We start from the raw sequence: 13,536 nt of genomic DNA, 5'->3' as shown, positions 1-13,536 counted from the left end.
TCCTCCCCCACCTCACAGTCACCACACTGTTATTCCAAGGGCACATACCCAGGACAGACCCTCACACTCAAGCAAACTTATTGTTGTTGCTTGTTTTTTAATTTACCCTTTACCATAACCAAGGCAGAAACCAACCCAACAAAACAAACGAATAACAACAACAACAAAACCCCATGCTTTCTAGGCTGATGAGGCAATTTTTCCAACACAGTCTGAGGATGACACACAATTGGTCTGAGGAACACCTCAGAAGGTTTTGTTTTCACCAAACAACACATAATCCTAAATGCATTGAAATATAGGACCTATCTTTTTGTACACTTACATATAGTGTGATTCAAAGGAAAGCGTCATATTAAGGTCAGAGCCAAATCTTCTGAAAGTAAAATGGATTATTTTGCCACAAAAAAAGATCCAATCTACTTTAATCAGTGTTAAAATACTACTACCAAGACAGAGACAGGTAAGTAGTAAATTAGCTTTCAAATGAAGGTTTAAATATTATACTATATTATCCCCCATCAGGCATATCAACATGTAATAATTTAGTTATGTAGTGACTAGGGTAATGAGATTTCCCTTGTATTTCACAATTGCATCTATGAAATTTTAAGGTTAAATTTAAAAAAAAAAAGTACTACTAAAATAAGCTGCATAGGATAAAATACTGTGATTGTGCTATAAGTTACTGAACTCTACAAGTTCAAATACCCTGTCCTGTTAGTTTTCTTTCTTTCTTTTGTTTTTCAATGTCCATACCAGAGTCTAACCCCTGACTTCCCACAAGTGTACTACAGATTGAATCCAGGACATAGGCAAGCACTCTAGCACTGATTATAAGGCCAGCTTCTTCTTACGCTGAGTCTTCTGCGCTGGCCTTGAAGACAGCAGCCTATATCTCCAAGCCTGGCTGACTCAGAGCATCTCAAATGTAAGTAACACTTTGCTTTGCGTTAGCAACAAGTATAGCATGCCAGAGCACCTGAGTGTTTAGTGAATGTTTGTTAACAGTCTGCACACATGAATAGCTAGAAGTTCGGTATATATACAGGGACCCAAAAATCATCTCAGAAAGAAAAAGAAGGGAAATGGAACACTATTACATAGTCCTATAAAAGTATACAGAAATGGAAAATAGATCCCTAAAAATACATGACAAGTAGTCAGCCGCCCCAAATCTATTTAGTTAGCAAGGCATTCAAAGGTTTAATAGAAACCTTTAAATTTTTAAATGAAGTAATTTAAGACATACGGATATGTGCGAAATTCCTATTTATACTACATTATTCAGAAATAACAATTCAAATCTTAGAGTGCTAGTGATATGAAGTATGATGTAGCTGCAGTTTAATAGTGGAAAAGCAAATAAGTGAAGATTGAAAGGTCAGAAAAATTTGTAAAAATAAAATAAAAATCTGCTGAGCTACATTTACTATAACCTATCCTTTAAATCAGAACCAGTTATGAACATCGTGGTGCCAACAATAAATGCTCAGCATATAAATTTATACTGACAATTTTGATTTCCATTTTATCAAGTTAAAGAAGAAAATTAAATTGCATACTAAAATTAGTAAATTATGTCATACACCTGAGAAATTAAGAGAACAGCACACTTATTATAAGTGGATTTAACAAAGTACTCAGAATCTTCATTTCAAAGACTGAATATAAATAAAAGAATCAAAAAGCAGGAGAACTTAATAATGAATTCTTCAACACAGAGAATTTAGTACCTAATAAGAGTCAGTCTTTTAATTATGAGTATTAGCTAAGTGATAAAGGACTTCTCTTTAGAAAAATAACATGAAATAAGATAGTCTTAAAGAATACAACAAGAAAATGTGTGCCAGAACACAAACAATCTCTGAGTATTAAATAAGAGTGAAGAGGTTTCAGTTTTCACTCACTGTGTACATGTGATCTTCTTCCACAAAACATGTTATATTTGCCGTTGCTTATTTCTCCTGAGTTCATTATGATCTTCACATAAAAAGTAAACTGACAATCATATACCATCGCCTTCATGGTCATTAACACCAGTGCTCTTAGAAGTATGAAAAACCTTTAACTATTCTGTTCCAGGTAGCCAAATCATATTTAATCTAAAATTTCTGAGCTAATTATTTTCTTGTTCCATGGAATTATTTCTTCCTTGGGACAAAGGATGCATAAATATCTTACTTTGAAGGAAAGATTGATGGGTTGTGTTAAGTACACCAGAAACTGGCCCCAAAATGAAACGAACTATCTGTCCATAAAAATGATAGTACATTTAAGTTTGTCCAAAGGAAGCAACATTCTACTCTTCAAATACGTGCTCAGCCATGTTCATTGTCACTTTATTCATAATAGGTAGGAAATTGGAAAAAACAGAAACAAAAACCACTTAAATATTCTTCAAGTAGGCAATACAAAATGAACGAGAGGTACATATACACGAATCTGCTGATGTTATAAATGTAGCATTTCTATAATCTGGTACTTTTTGTACAGATGTAGCTACATATTGAAAAAGTCCAAGTGTAACTTATGTGTTGATTTCTGTAAATAGATGCCAACATAACTTCATAATCAAAATATGAACATTTTAAAAATTCTATAGAGCTGTGAAGATAAAGCCAATGTATCTAGTATACATATGATTTCCTAAGAGACCCCAAAGAAAGACACTGGAAACAATTTTGGCTTAGTTTTGAAGTAGGAAAGTGTTTACTCAGCCATACATCAATTTTATTGTTATTAATGCCTGTAGATAAAACTTCAAATATGTTATACTTAATAGAATAACATAACATGTTCCATGTTTCTCTGATTCAAACCATGGAGTAAGGAAAAGCTACATGATACAGTTCTTTCAAAGGACTTCATTGTTGAGTAATATTTGTATACTGGGAGATGTATTACTGTGATTGGTGCAATAAAAAGCTGAAAGGCCAATAGCTAGGTAGGAAGAGTAGATGATTGAGATACAAAGGAGATCCAGCAGCAGAACAATCAGGGAGTCAAACATTCACAATGATACAAAGGTAAAAAGTATGTGGTAGAACATAAACTAATAGAAACAGGTTAATTTAAATTATAAGAATTAGTGGGATAAGCCTAAGCTAAAGACCAAGCTTTCCTAATTAACAATAAGTCTGTGTGTCATTGAGAGCTGGCATCGGATGAAAAGCTTACTGCATTTGGTGCTCCAACTCATGGCAAGACCACAGGGACAGAGAAGTCATGCCAATTTGTGCTTAGGCCTCTCTGCTTGTGGAGACTCCAGAAAGTGAGCTCAGCAACTTCACAGAGCTGGGGCAGTAAATGCAGCTCCTGCTGGTACCTCCAGCATGAGGCTAGGTTCTCATGGAACCTAGGATGGGGGAGAACCAGCCGCCAGTACCATAAGCTAGCCACACAGCACAGGGCCTGGCAGGTGAAGGCTTGGCTCACACTGTCAGAGAATGCTGCAGGCACTTAGTAAAGTTAGGTCCAGACTGAGAAAACCTCTGAACAGAGAGAATGTGCTTAAAAATGTGCTTAGATGCTAAAGAAAGGAAAGGAAAGGAGTATAAACAGTCATTAAAATAATAATAGTCTTTAAAGAAAGAGTAAAATAATTCCATCACCGCCCCCCCCCCCCCCAAAAAAAAAAAAATTAAGCCACATAAGGATGGAAAATACACAGGGACCCTGGATCCTGTCTGGTGCTTTGTTGACTTTGAATTTTTTAAATGCTAGTGAACAAAAAACTGGCAGCTGCTGAGAGCTATTGGATGCGGGGGGGAGGGGGGGAGAGGAGGGACGGACGGACGGACAGACAGACGGACAGACGGACTTCTGAATTAAACCAGTCTATGTACTTTCAGGAAGTTTTAACTTTAAAATGGATGTCAGAAAATATGTTGCGTTGAGAGAGAGGTTATGCCTTTGTTCTCACGGAAAATAAAAAGCCATGGATTTCTTCAAAATTAACAAAGGTCAGATTTGATGGGGAGAGACCTCCTGAGGATCTTAGCTGCAGCTGTGAGGGAGGAAGCCAGGAAAGATGACAGGACACGTGATGAGCATGCTGATCCTCCTGCGTGGGAACAGCTCTGAGACTAGATGAGGCATGATAAACATTATTGGCTACAGACTCTTCGTCACTTATCATTACATGCTATCCTTTCATAAGGATTGGATAGATGTTTGGTTATAAAGTCCAAACAGACTTATAAAGTTAACAGATGTCTTTTACCTGTTCAAACATAAGCAAACTTGTGCACACTACACATTCCATGCTTGTGTTAATAGAGATATATATTTTACTTTTAAAAGTTTGTGTGTGTTCAGAAAAAAAAAAAGGACCAGATACCAATAAAGACAAGCTGCCCAGATGATTCAGCCACTCAGAATGCCTTTGCTGCAGTTTCCTTAAAATTCTACATTCAGAATGACTTCAAAGTTGCTAGTTGAGATGATCCAGCCTCATAGACAGCAGCAGTCAGGACTTCAGATGAGCCTTGCATTTTCCCATCACACAGAGACTAAACAAAAATAATACAGCTAACTCTCCTAGGAGTTGACCATTATCTCCATTTTCTCAGGGTTCCTTAGAGATGCTGTCACTCCCAGGCAACAGGAAGCAGTCTAAAAAATATGATGCCCACATTCGCAAGAGTGGGGTGATTGTTTTTGGTCATTCAATGGTTATGGATGTTTATCATCATTTAGGGAGTTGGTTACAAGCTGTTATTGGTCATGGCCAGGGAGAAAGCTGAGGAAAGAAGATTAGATTCAGGGATCTTGTTCTGAAAAGAAAAAGGGGCATATAGTATAGAAATTATAGGATAAAAGTGTGTTGAGTCCCCAACCTAAAGAAGGAAATACCTATGAAGATACAAGCTTACAGAACACCAAAAATACTAGACCCCTCCCCACAAAAGTCTCCTCACCATGTAACAATCAAACCACTAAACATACAGGATAAAGAAATATTAAGAGCAGTAAAGGAAAAAGGCCAAGTGACTTATAAAGGCAAACCCATCAGAATAACAACCAACTTCTCAATGGAGACTCTGAAAGCCAGAAGGTCATGAACAAATATTATGCAGACATTAAAAGACCATGAATGTCAGCCCAAACTACTATACCCAGTAATACTTTCAATCACCATAGACAGAGTGCACAAGATATTCCAAGACAAAACAAGATTTAAATAATACCTATCCCCAAATCAGCCCTACAGAGAGCAGTACAAGGAAAACTCCAACCTAAGGAAATTAGATGCACCCACAAAAACACAGGCAATAAATAACCCCACACCAGCAAATCCCAAAGAAGGGAGATACACACACACTACCACCAAAATATAATAGAAATGAACAATCACTGGTCATTAATATCCCTTAATATCAATGGACCCCATTTGCCTATAAAAAGACACAAGCTAGCAGAATAGATATGAAAACAGGATCCACCCTTCTGCTGCATACAAGAAACACACCTCAACTTCAAAATCAGACATAACCTCAGAGTAAAAGGCTGGGAAAAGACTTTCCAATCAAAGGGACTTAAGAAGCAAGCTGGTGTAGCTATTCTAATATCTAACAAATAGACTTCAAACTAAAATAAATCAAAAGAGACTGGGAAGGACATTATACATTTATCACAGGAAAAATCTACCAAGATGAAGTCTCAATTCTGAACATTTATACCCCACATACAAGGGCATCCACATATGTAAAAAAAATACTAAAGCATAAATTGCACATCAAGTAGTAGAATATTATTTTAAGGTGTGATACTTTATGTTGCATTTGTGTAACACTATGAAGCTGTGTTACTGTGCCTGTGTAAAACACATGATGGTCTAATAAAGAACTGGCCAATAGCAATGCGGTAGAAAAGATAGGCAGGACTGGCAGGCAGAGAGAATATAAAGAGAGAAAAATCTGGGAGGGAAAAAAGAGCTAGGAGCCAGAGAAGGAGAAGGACTACAGGGGCCAGTCACCCAGATACACAGTGACTTTACTCTGAGTAAGAGTAAGATTTACAGATGTTAGAGAATGGGAAAAGCCAGAGGCAAAAGGTAATCAAAATAAATTAAGGAAAGTGGGCAAGAAACTAAGCCAAGCTAAGGCCAGGCATTGATAATTAAGAATAAGCCTCCATGTGTGAGGATGGCAGGAACCTCAAAACAGTAAAACACCACAGAGAAGCTTCTGTAAGGCAAAGGACATGGTCAATAAGACAAAATGACAGCTTACAGAATGGGAAAAGAACTTCACCAACCCCCACATCTGAAATAGGGCTGATCTTCAAAATATATAAAGAACTCAAGAAACTAGACAGCAAAATAGCAAACAATCCAATTAAAAAATGGGCTACAGAGCTAAATAGAGAATTCTCAATGGAAGAATCTTAAATGGCAGAAAAACACTTAAGGAATTGCTCAACATGCTTAGTCATCAGGGAAATACAAATGAACCAACTCTGAGATATCATCTTACACCTGTCAGAGTGGCTATGATCAAAAACACTGATGACAGCTTATGTTGAAGAGGATATGGAGCAAGGGGAACACTCCTCCACTGTTGATGGGAGTGCAAACCTGTCCAGCCCTTTTGGAAATCAGTATGGCAGTTTTTCAGGAAACTCGGAATCAATCTACCTCAAAACCCAATGATACCACTCTTGGGCATATACCCAAGGAATGCTCAATCATACCACAGGGACACTTGCTCAACCATGTTTATAGCAGCATTATTTGTAATAACCAGAATCTGGAAACAACCTGGATGCCCCTCAAACGAAGAATGGATAAAGAAAATGTGGTACATATACACAATGGAGTACTACTCAGCAGTAAAAACCAGTAACATCATGAAATTTTAAGGCAAATGGATGAAACTAGATAATATTATCATCCTGAGTGATGTAACCCAGACTCAGAATGACAAACATGGTATGTACTCACTCATAAGTGGATACTAGATGTAACGCAAAGGATAGTCAGACTACAAACCACAGCTCCAGAGAAGCTAGGTAACAGGGAGGACCCTAAGAAGGACACATGGATTGCCCTGGGAAGGGGAAATAAATGAGATCACCATGAGTAAACTGAGGGTGCAATAGAAGGTAAGGGATGGTGGATGAAAACATAAGGGCATGGGATGGTTGAGCTGGAACAGGGAGGGAGTGGGAGAGCAATGAAGGAGATATCTTGATAGAGGGAGACATCTTGGGGATAGGGAGAAACCTGATGCTAGGGAAGTTCCCAGGAATCCACAAGGATGACCCCAGCTTAGACTACTAGCAATAATGGAGAGGGTGCCTGAGCTAGCTTATGTTGGTAATCAGATTGGTGAATACCCTAACTGTCATCATAGAACCTTCATCCAGTAACTAATGGAAGCAGATGCAGAGATCCTCAGCCAAGCACTAGGCCAACCTCCAGGAGTCCAGTCAAAGAGACGGAAGAGGGATTTTATGAGCAACGGGGTCAAGAGCATGATGGGGAAACCTGCAGAGACAATTGAACCAAGTTAGTGGGAACTCATGAACTTTAGACCAACAGCTGTGGAGCCTCCATGGGACTGAACTAGGCCCTCTGCATAAGCAAGGCAGTTGTGTAGCTTGATATGCTTAAGGGACCCCCTAGCAGTAGGATCAGGATTCATCCCTGGTGCATGAGCTGGCTTTTTGGAGCCCATTTTCTATAGTGGGACACCTTACAGAGCCTTGATGTAGAGGAGGGGCTTGGACCTGCCTCAACTGAATGTACCAGGCTCTGTTTACTCCCCATGGGAGGTCTTACCTTTTTAAAGGAGGGAATAGGGGATAAGTTGGGGAAGAATGCTGGGCTGGGTGGGGCGGGGGGCGGGGGGAAGAGAGGAGGATCAGTGGTTGGTATGTAAAATGAATAAAAAAAATTCTTAATAAAAAAAAGGTTGTTGAGTCTACTTTCGAACTAAAAAGCAACTACTAGTCTTAAATATTTTACATTATATTGATACAAATTAAAGGTTATTTTTGCTTTAACATACTATAAATATGTTTCTACTCTTGCTTAAGGTATTGTACCTATACAGCTCAATTAAAATGTAATGTATAATTAAGAAATACAGGTTAGTAGTTAGTCATCTATAGTAGTCAAACTTATTGTCATGTTAGGAATGTTTCCAGTGTTAAACAGTGATATATTTTAGATAGACAGGTTGTCTTCAAACACTTCTGAGATCTACAGAATATGTCATTTAAGATGTTTTAATAACATAAGGCTTTTCATGACAGTGAGACACATCTGCTCCTGGCAGCACCAATCTTCTTCAAAAAAAGGATGGTGGGCAAAGAAGAACCTCCATATGGAGTTTGCTTTTATTATGGCAAAGTTAGCCAGTAGGCAAGAATCTGCCCTTGCCTTGACTGCTGACAGTACACTGTGAAAACAGGACAAACAGGACAAACAGGACAAAAAAGAAGCAACTGCCAAACTTTTCTAAGAGAAGGTAGGACAGTCCTTCAAAATTCCTGCTTCACAGAAACATCTGTCAGATATTCTAGGAGCTTAGGCTGAAGATGGATACCCCAATAATACAGAGAAACCTTGGGGTGTTTTCCAGGCAGGCAGATGTATCTGTCATTTCTTAGTCATTTCTTGCTTTGTACTTCCTGTTTACTCAGGCAATATTATAACCCTCTCAGATCTCTGATGGGGTTGAAGTCTAGAGAGTTATTGTTTTACAAATTTCCTTGTTACCAAAATAAAAATCAATTATATAAGAGATGTAAAGTTTGTAAAGTTAAAAAACATAAAAGCTTAAGTTATTTACCTAAAGAGATGCTTTAAGGTGTAAAAGGATATTTTTAGTATGATAGTACAAGTTATGATAGAAAGTGATTTAGGTATAAAACTCTGGACTCACTAAGCTACGATAGATAACAATATTTTCTCCAAATTTGCCAAATATATATGGATATTATAAATGTGAATCTTACTTGATAATTGTCCTTATTGTATATAGTTTTACTATGTTAGAGTTAAAACTTTCCCTTTTTATTTAGACAAAAAAGGGGGAAATGTTGCCAAATATTTGTTTACACTGTGAAGATGTCTTTTCCAAGGTGCCTTCTGATTGGTTTACTAAAGAGCTGAATGGCCAATACCTAGGCAGGAATAGGTTAGGTGGAACTTTTGGAGACAAAGAGGACTCTGGAAAGAGAAAGGCAGAGGTGCCAGGAGACATGAAGAGGAAACAGGAGTTACAAGATGTAAGAGAGGTAATGCCATGTGATAGATTCAGATAAATGGATTATATTATAAGAGCTAGTTAGGAATAAGCCTAAGTATAGCCTGAGCTTTCATGTTAGTAAGAAGTCTCCGTGTCATTATTTGGGAACTAACTGGTGGCACAGAGACTCATTACATTTAATTCTAACAGAATAAGGTACAAACCTTTTAGAATGACCCTAGTGCATTTGCAATCTCTCACAGCAGATTTGAACACATTTCTCCAGTAACTCTTCATGTCCCGATTTTCTATATGATGTTTGCTAGATTCCCATGTAGCAGCTTTGAATATGCTCTTTTCTGAGAATCTAGAATCAGTGGAAGCTATCTTCCAAAACTGCCTTATATATAAATTTCCTAACCCATGGAGTTTCAACAGGAGTGCTCTGACCCCTCAGTACACTGGACTTTTCTCACATTTGGCATGTGCTGTTAATGATTTGGTAAACTGTGGTTATATTAAGGTATCACAAGAACAGAGGTATAATATTTCACAGAAACCAGTTTTGATCATCTTTTCAGTCTCTCAAATACACCTATTTTATGCTTTTACTTGAGTGCTTAGGAGGCTTGAATGTATACAACATGAGATGTCGGCTTGACTATGATATTTCTTCTCTGGCAAAGCTCTTAATATGCCAATACATTGTTGTAGTCTCCCGTTTTAAAATTAGCTGGCAGATGAGAATAAAAGCCACCACGAATCTCAGGGAATCCTGCTTGAAGAAAGGAAGGAAGGATTGTAGGAGCCAGAGGGGTCAAAGACACCACAAGAAAACCCACAGAACCTGGTAGTGGTGGCACATGCCTTTAATTCCAGCACTCAGGAGGAAGAGGCAGGTGGATCTCTGTGAGTTTGAGGCAAGATCTTCTACAGAGAGGTCCAGAACAGGCTCCAAAGCTACACAGAGAAAAACCCTGTATCAAAACAAAACAAAACAAAACCAAAACAACAACAACAACAAAAAAGACAGAAAGAAAGGAATGAAAACCCACAGAATTGACTAACCTGGCCTCATAGAGGCTCACAGAGACTGAAACTATAACCAGAGAACCTCCATGGACCAGCCTAGGCATTCTGTACATTTTATAGCTGTGTAGCTTGCTCCTATTGTGGGGCTCCTAACAGTGGGAGCAGGGACTGTCTCTGACTCTTTTGCTGGCTGTTGTGATCCTATTCCTCATACTGAGTTAGTTGCCTTGTCTGACCTTAATGGGAGGGGAGGTGCTTAGTCATACTGCAACCCGATATGCCATGTTTTGTTGTTGTTCATGGGAGGCCTGCCCCTTTCTGAATATAAACAGAGGTAGAATGGATGTGTGGGTGGGGACTTGGAGGAGAGGAAACTGTAGTCCGGATGCAAAATAAATAAATAAGTAAGTAAATAAATAAATAAATAAATAAATAAATAGAAAAAATTACAGATACTCTTGAAGAGTTATAAAATGTTTTGTAATTCATTCTATAATATTATTAGCTACTTATAAAGAAATTACACACCTACTTTGAATATTTTTATAATTTGAAGATTACCATGTAATCATATTGTTTTACTCTTTATACTATGAAGCTTTCCAAATCCTTTCCAATCTTTTACAGAATTGATATGTAATAAAGCCCCTCAGAACACTTAAAAAATTATCTGTTTATAAAAAGAGGGTGCCGCACACAGTTGGATATTATCATGACCTGTTGTACATTTCATATTTGCATATGGGAAATTATTTCTCACAAAGAATATGTAGATAAAATTGTTACTGTTTTGTTTCATAATCTGCTGCTAAATGTTAACACTGTATAAATGAACATGTGCAAATGATGATAAGATCTCTTTCTTTCAATATAACTTAAAACAGTGTATTTATGTCTGAGAATGCTCCCATCTTAATGCTGTGTTCACTTTTTCAGAGAAATGTGCCTGTTCCCCACATTTTTAGATCTTGCAGCCAGTGTCGTCATAGACTAAACCAGACTTTGAACATGAGAAAGAATCACACCAAATTCTGTCTAATCTACTCCCATAAATGATTGTGATCTTTTGGGGAGCAGCTCTGTCCCACCCCTCTGTTACCTGAATCCACGGCCACCTGTCATTCTCAGCAGCTGTCCAGGCGTTTATGAGTCCCTTCTTATTCAGCCGAGCATAGTAGGGATACCACTTCTGGAGTCCAAAGAGAGCTCGGTGGGTGGACGAAGCCGTGATCTGCTGATTGGATATGATCCCGCCTTCGATTCCCAATGGCCCGGAGCATTCTGGAAAGAAGTCATGAAAAACATGTATGTGTATCAAAATGGAAAGAATGACAGACTTTATGGCAATGGCATTTAATGGGATTAAATTGTACCAGATACCGTTTCAGCCCTGCCCAGCTGGCAGTTCTGTTACTGATCAGTACAACAGCAAACAGTGACTGGTCAACTCTGACACTCTCTGCTCCCTGTGTTTGAAAGTGGCTTCTCAAAACCTCACCTTCTATATCACGATTTAGCTTTGTGCAGATGTATTGTCTTACACTGAGAGCTGTATTACCCAAAGCCACTTCTTTAAAAAGAAGGCCTATATTCTGTCCATGAGACAGAATTAAATCCTATTTCACATTTCATATTAACAAAGATGAGCTGTACTAAAACGAGTCTTTAGTCCTTAAGAAAATTTTTTGATAATTTATTTCTTGACAAGCAACATATGAATTTTGAATCAAAATTAATGTAATGCTAATGTTTTTCACTTCTATAAACTTTCAAACTTGAATTTTATATTAAATCAGTTATGCTTTTACAAAAATCTCAGTATATATTTTGTTGAAATTATAACAATAGTTATCTGTGACATCTATATTACAGAACAGTATAGTTCAATTATTTTTATTGAAAGAACACATAACTATGAACCAACATTTATGACATTTTTCATAATTATAGTATGTGATGAACTTAAAATGTTATCTCAAATATTTTAATTGAAATTTTACAATTCTGCATATTTAGTTTGTATGCTTAAAATATAAGTACCTATGAATTTTCTACAAATGTGTAACCTGGAACCCTAAAGCATTCTTAGTAAAAAGTTTACATTGCTAAGATTAAAGCATAGATTAAGATCAGATGCTGTTATATATCAGCTGTATTTAATTCTTGAAATTGGCAGTGCAAGTGAAGGTATATAGAGTTATGTTACAAATATACATTATACAGTTCATAAAATATCATTAATTTTAAATTTAGTTTTAAAGGTTCAATACCAGTAAAGTAATATAGCAAAATCTAATACCTGACTTTAAAATTTCATTAACATTTCACATGTTGAATTTTTATGATGCATATTTAGATAATCAATAATAATTCTCATTATGATATCTATTACAATATGCTATGTGAATTCCTGAACCTGTGACTAGAGAACATTGGTCTTATTAAGTGTCGATACATACATATCTTCTCGATTGGTGATTACTGCCAAGATTAAGTTATGTTTTAATTAATTTAATTACTTTATTAATTATATTAATTGAATTAATCATTTTGTTTCTTATTGGTCACTGTTTTCATTGACATAGACGTTTCTTTTTTCTAATACATGCTCAGTCGATTAAACTGCCCTTTGAAAATTGCCAGCACTTCTTGAATGGCTTTAAAACTTTAAAGATGGAAATATGGATACGTAATTATTTCATCAGATTGTTTTAGGAACAATGAGGTTAACATAGTTAAATGGCTTCTTTGCAATTAACAATTAAAAATATTCTTTTGGATTGTTATATCTATACAATGTTCTTCTTTTTAACATGCATTTGACCTGTTTATCACTTTCTGAAAAAACTTTACATCTCATTATGAAGTCATTCATATTTAAAATTTAGGAACAGCATGATAAACTAATTCTCATATTCTTAAACACTTAACATTGAGAAGCTCAAATGCTGACTCTTAAGACTTTTGTTTTCTTTCACATTTTAAGCCTCTAGAGTTTACAGACTTCATAAAAGGCTATGAAACTTTCATGATTTTCTCTTGGTTAGACTATAAAAATTGCAGAAGCCTGGCTTTTGACAAATGTCACCATTAGTTGGCTGTAGTTCTTTGTGTCAGGTTGAGTACCCATAGGGTGTAGATTGTACCTGTATTTTCAGTGATGTACAAATGTACATATATTTGTGCATGTAACATTAATTGATGAATAAGAGGCTATGCACTGGGAAGAGAACAAAAAGGGATATATGGGAGGGTTTAGATGGAAGAAAGGGAAATGGGAAATGATGTAATTATATCAAGAAAA

The 13,536-nt window shown here is 36.7% G+C and overlaps 1 protein-coding gene across 1 annotated transcript in view; it reads right to left on the bottom strand.

The window, feature by feature from the left end:
* Nucleotides 1-13,536, bottom strand: part of Edil3 (EGF like repeats and discoidin domains 3) — a 450,159-nt gene that overhangs the window by 142,290 nt on the left and 294,333 nt on the right. Inside the window, exon 6 of the mRNA XM_006980462.4 lies at nt 11,332-11,513. Within this exon, the coding sequence (XP_006980524.1) occupies nt 11,332-11,513 (182 nt within the window). The remainder of the gene's footprint in view (nt 1-11,331; nt 11,514-13,536) is intronic.

Source organism: Peromyscus maniculatus, chromosome 15 (genome assembly GCF_049852395.1).
Source record: "Peromyscus maniculatus bairdii isolate BWxNUB_F1_BW_parent chromosome 15, HU_Pman_BW_mat_3.1, whole genome shotgun sequence".
Classification (NCBI taxonomy): domain Eukaryota; kingdom Metazoa; phylum Chordata; class Mammalia; order Rodentia; family Cricetidae; genus Peromyscus; species Peromyscus maniculatus.
This window is presented reverse-complemented; position numbering and strand designations above follow the sequence as displayed.